The 4,329-nt window shown below is 42.4% G+C and overlaps 1 protein-coding gene across 1 annotated transcript; it reads right to left on the reverse strand.

Annotated features, from left to right (window-relative positions):
• LOC114631551 (major urinary protein 20-like) lies at window positions 1–4,043 on the reverse strand. Its single transcript, XM_028779909.1, has 7 exons — window positions 3,793–4,043; window positions 3,314–3,447; window positions 2,448–2,521; window positions 1,753–1,863; window positions 1,304–1,405; window positions 1,089–1,134; window positions 1–266 (listed from the first exon to the last, which is right to left on the reverse strand). The coding sequence occupies exons 1-6, from the start codon at window positions 3,889–3,891 to the stop codon at window positions 1,109–1,111; spliced, it is 546 nt and encodes a 181-aa protein (XP_028635742.1). The 5' UTR covers window positions 3,892–4,043; the 3' UTR covers window positions 1–266; window positions 1,089–1,108.
• Window positions 4,044–4,329: the final 286 nt, after the last annotated feature.

Genomic DNA, 4,329 nt, shown 5'->3' on the forward strand with positions numbered 1-4,329 from the left:
AAGGGCAAGGGCAATCATTTATTGAACAGGAAGAGGAGGAAATTCATGGAGAATTGTCATGGATGTGGCAAAGAGGGATGTAAGAAAGTCTTTGATTCTTGATGAGTTGTCCTAGGTAACTAGGGAAGATGCTAGAGAGACTGGGATTGCACTGTTCTGTAAGATAGGATGGAAAGAAGATCACAGAACTTGTTGCAGGATGCTTTTGGACAGGAAGGAATGATGCTGCAATCCTGGTGAGAAGTCTCCACTCAACACTGAGTTAGCTAGGAAGGAAGAATACAGAAACTCTTTAAGGACTTCTTGACTTGACTTCAGGATAAATAGACAGTCTATTATATAGAACAAAAGATGAAGGAATCCATCTTCCCCTGCAATATAACTGACATTATTTGTCAGAACACAGGGATGAAGACATAGAATAAATGGGTCTTTCCTTATGGATGGCATATGAAAAATTAAGTAACAAAAGATCTGAGGCTTGTTTCAACAGCCTTCACCATAAGAAGCTCTGAAAGATGTTCAGTAAATTGAGGAATAATGATAAAAGCCTTGGCTATTTTTAAAGACTTTCACACATTTCATCAGTGAAGGTTTGAGCTAAATGGGAAAGAGGGGCCAGAGGATTCTTCTCTTCAGACTGGACGAGAAGTGGAGATCAGGCCGCTCCACTCCCGGGTACAAAGCCAAGGTTATACAGAGTTTACATGAAGATATTATTATCCGGAGTGGGATGGAGGGGGACCACAGACACTGAAGAGCAGCTATACTCACATCCTGCTACTCTCTATTTCAAACTTTAATTCTTAATGACATTTAACACATGACTGAGCCTTTTTTTACATGACCACACAAAAACTATGTAAAAGTCACTTCCTTATTCTTGCCTAATGGCTTGGGTCACTTTACTTCAAAGCTCAAAGCAGGACTAGATCCTAAATCCAGATAATTCAAAGCCAATTTTCAAGCTCTTCTCAAAGATTTCTTATCAAATTATTTTTATTGTAATTTGGGGGCACAATACTAATGCTTTTGGAAGGGCCTTGCCGATGCCCACCCCCTCCTTGCTCTCAGTGGAGATTACCCACCTTGAGGCTCAGGCCTCTCTTCAATCTCGGGCCTGGAGACAGCGATCTGTAGGGTGAGAACAAGAACATGCTCAGATATCAGGTCTACTTTATTTCCCCAAGAGAAACGAGATGCCTCTCCAACTTTCAACACAGGGCTGGTAGCCAATCCCTCAGGTTTGTTTCATCTATGATAGAATATTCAGGATGAGAAAAATAAATGAGTCCTGACTTACTGGAGTTGGTTAGGTCAATGATGTTTTCCCTAACGATTCCATGCTTCTCACATAGATCTGCAAACTTTTCCTTGATGTCTGAACTCAGATCTGGTTCTCGGCCTGTGAAAATATCAATAACAAGTGTAGCACCTGTATCATATGTATTGACAACAGATCTGAGTCGGGGAGAGGGGCTCCTCTTTAAGGATGAGAAAAGGGTTGGCAACATGATTGACAGGCACAGGTATTATCTATCCTGAATTTGGCATCCATGGAATATCCTTCTGGCACACTGAGAGATTTCAGAGTGCTTCCATTAGCTATGCTCAAGGGATGATGAAGGTGAGCATCCCTCTTCAGGAGGTGAGAATGAGGCAGGATCAAGTTGGGAAGACCATATTAAAGCTAGAGTTTCCTTCTCTTTTTTTCCCCCACCCAAGATCTGTGTCTGTGTGACAGTACTTTACCAAGGAGCTGCATCACCTGGAAGGTTTCCTCATCCTTGGCATTAACGACATCAAATATAATATATATATCATAGTCTGTCCTAGGTATAGTAAATGTCTTGTGTCCATCATCTGTGGAGGAAATGCAACACAGCTCAGAAATTTGTTTGTCCACAGGAAATAATGGAGATCCCTTACCTGTTCTACCCCAAACATTAAAACGTTAAAATACATATCCTGGAAGAGATGGGTGAAGTGTCTGTGGCTCCCTGTCTGTAGTTTTCTGGACTTCAGGAAGTAACTTCTAAGAAAAGGGACTCAGAGGATGGCCACTAGTGAGCAGTCAGCCACAGCAGCACCACTCCCTCATCCTCTCTGAGGGTTACCTTACTTCCTCAGCAGCTTCAAGCAGCCTGTATCTGTGTTTAGTAAGCTTGCTGTGTCAAATATCTGCTGCTACATCCTGAGCTATGTGCACCGGTGCTAGACACCAGGCAGAACCAGACAGATTCCATCTCCCAGTACTTATCCCACCTGCCTGCCACGGGGTGCTAGCTATTAGATGGCCCCCATTTGACTAGTAGGTACAAGTTTCTGAGTTCAATCCCCAGCAAAACACACACACACACACACACAGGCATGCACCCATGCACAATAAAGGTATTAGGGTTTACTGAACTTCTAGTGGATAGATATATAGACTTTTATATACTTACAGTTGACAGAATATTCACCAGCCCTTTCTGTTTTGTTAGCAACCAAAAAGAGTTCAGTGCACTCTCTATTTACACTGTAAAACAGAACAGGTTGGTGCTTAAGGGACTTTGGTCTGGCTGGCTTCTTTACCTTCTACTCTATATGTATCTCCAGCTGCTGATTCCATTTAACTTTTGAATATTTTTGTAAAATTAGCAACAGGTCTTTATTTATGTTATTGCATTCATATCTGATGCTTTAGGAATTATGAATTTGCCTATTATTATTAAAAAAAAAGAAAAGAAAATGACAATCACCTCACATCCCTATTACAACTGCAACTACTTCCAGGTTTTACCAGTCCTGCCCTTCAGCCACTGATGTAGGGTATCAACCATCTGCCTCAAATTAGCACTTTGCTAATGTTGCCAGAAGTGGCTCCCAGATCCGTGGAGGAGAATTATTACTACTGCCTTTACTGTAGGAAAATGCAAGTAGAACAGGTGGATTTCTTTGGCTAACGACTAGTAAGAAAAGTTTCATTCATGATCACGTAATCTTAACTTGTGATAGGCTGTCTCATTAATGTGATTTCAGAAGTGTCTCTGACCTTTACCTATCAAACCCCTAGTGAATTATTAATTCCTGTCACCAACTCTTGTCTCTGACGTTTGGGAAAAAAAAAAAAAGAAAAAAAACACCCTGGTTATGAGATCTTGGTTCAATGTCACATGGAGCGTTCTAGTTTTGGATACAGACTCAATATGTGTGTACAGATGTACATGCTGTCAGGGGCATCTCTTCCCCCAGCGCTGTGTGTATGTATAGGCATGAGATCATACCAGGCTTTCATTTCCTCTTTCTCAGCTAAGAACACCTTACTTACATAGTATGGAATTTAAAGGCTAAGGAATTCTCCAAGACATGGATGTCCTTCACAAAAACTCTCATGCTGCCATCTTCTTCTATCTTTTCTCTTTCGTCAGAGGCCACAGAAATAGTATACCAATCCCCATTAATCTGTAATAGACAAACGAATGGTTAAAAGAGAAGGGGCAGGGATACCACATGGACATGTTTCTACTTGAACTCCAGCCTAGGGGCCAGAGCCTGAGCATACACAGGAGTACATCTCACACCAGTTGTCACAGTACTTAACATACTGTCCCTGCCTCTCAGTGAGAACAGAGGTCCCCAAACATTGTTAGATCGGAGTAGCATACAGCTGGTCTTACTACAAGGTCTGAAGCCATTCATTTTTCTCATAGATTGGGGCACTAGAGCCATCCCCTCAAAGCACCCCCTTGGATTCAAGAGTTCCCCAAAGCACTCTGTGAGTCAGAAGTTACTATTCGCTGAGCCTACCTTTTGAACATCAAAGTTTTCTCTCAGGGAACTAGCTTCTTCTGCATGGTCACAGACTAGGGTCAGTCCCAAACACAGCAGCAGCAGCGGCAGCTTCATTTTGGTAGGGAGTAGAATTGTCTCTCTGTCAGGACCCAGTCTTTCCAGTGACTGTGCCTACACTCCACTCCCCAGCTCCCTTGCTGCTGCTTATATTCTTTCTGGGTTCAGTGTTGTTTTCTTCTTCTTCCCATATGGATCTCCTCTACTTCCCTCGGGCTTTGTGAAATGTTTTCTCATTTATTGATGTGAGGCCAAGGACTGTCCCTGCCCTTTCCAAACTTGGCAATCTCATCTCCTGTGCATTGATTCAGTAGTCTTACGTTTTCCAAAACATATTCCCAAGACAAACAGTGGGTGTTCTAGAGAGCTGCCATCTGGAACCAGTTATAGATTTGGACCTGGCTTCAATCAGAAAGCCAGTTATGGAGGGGTGGGGACTGAATTGGAAGGTCAAGCGTGTAGAGAATCTTTGCTTTAAGACTTGAGTGGAGTGTG

The sequence above is a fragment of the Grammomys surdaster genome, unplaced genomic scaffold (genome assembly GCF_004785775.1).
Source record: "Grammomys surdaster isolate TR1022 unplaced genomic scaffold, NIH_TR_1.0 363, whole genome shotgun sequence".
Taxonomy (NCBI): domain Eukaryota; kingdom Metazoa; phylum Chordata; class Mammalia; order Rodentia; family Muridae; genus Grammomys; species Grammomys surdaster.

What these genes read in the sequence shown, in the direction of transcription:
- LOC114631551 (XM_028779909.1), bottom strand. Translation starts at nt 3,891, where the DNA reads ATGAAGCTGCCGCTGCTGCTGCTGTGTTTGGGACTGACCCTAGTCTGT. An exon ending in AAAACTTTGATGTTCAAAAG is followed by an intron (nt 3,448 to 3,792) that starts GTAGGCTCAGCG and finishes TGTCTATTACAG; the next exon opens with ATTAATGGGGATTGGTATAC. An exon ending in CATTGACCTAACCAACTCCA is followed by an intron (nt 1,135 to 1,303) that starts GTAAGTCAGGAC and finishes CTCACCCTACAG; the next exon opens with ATCGCTGTCTCCAGGCCCGA.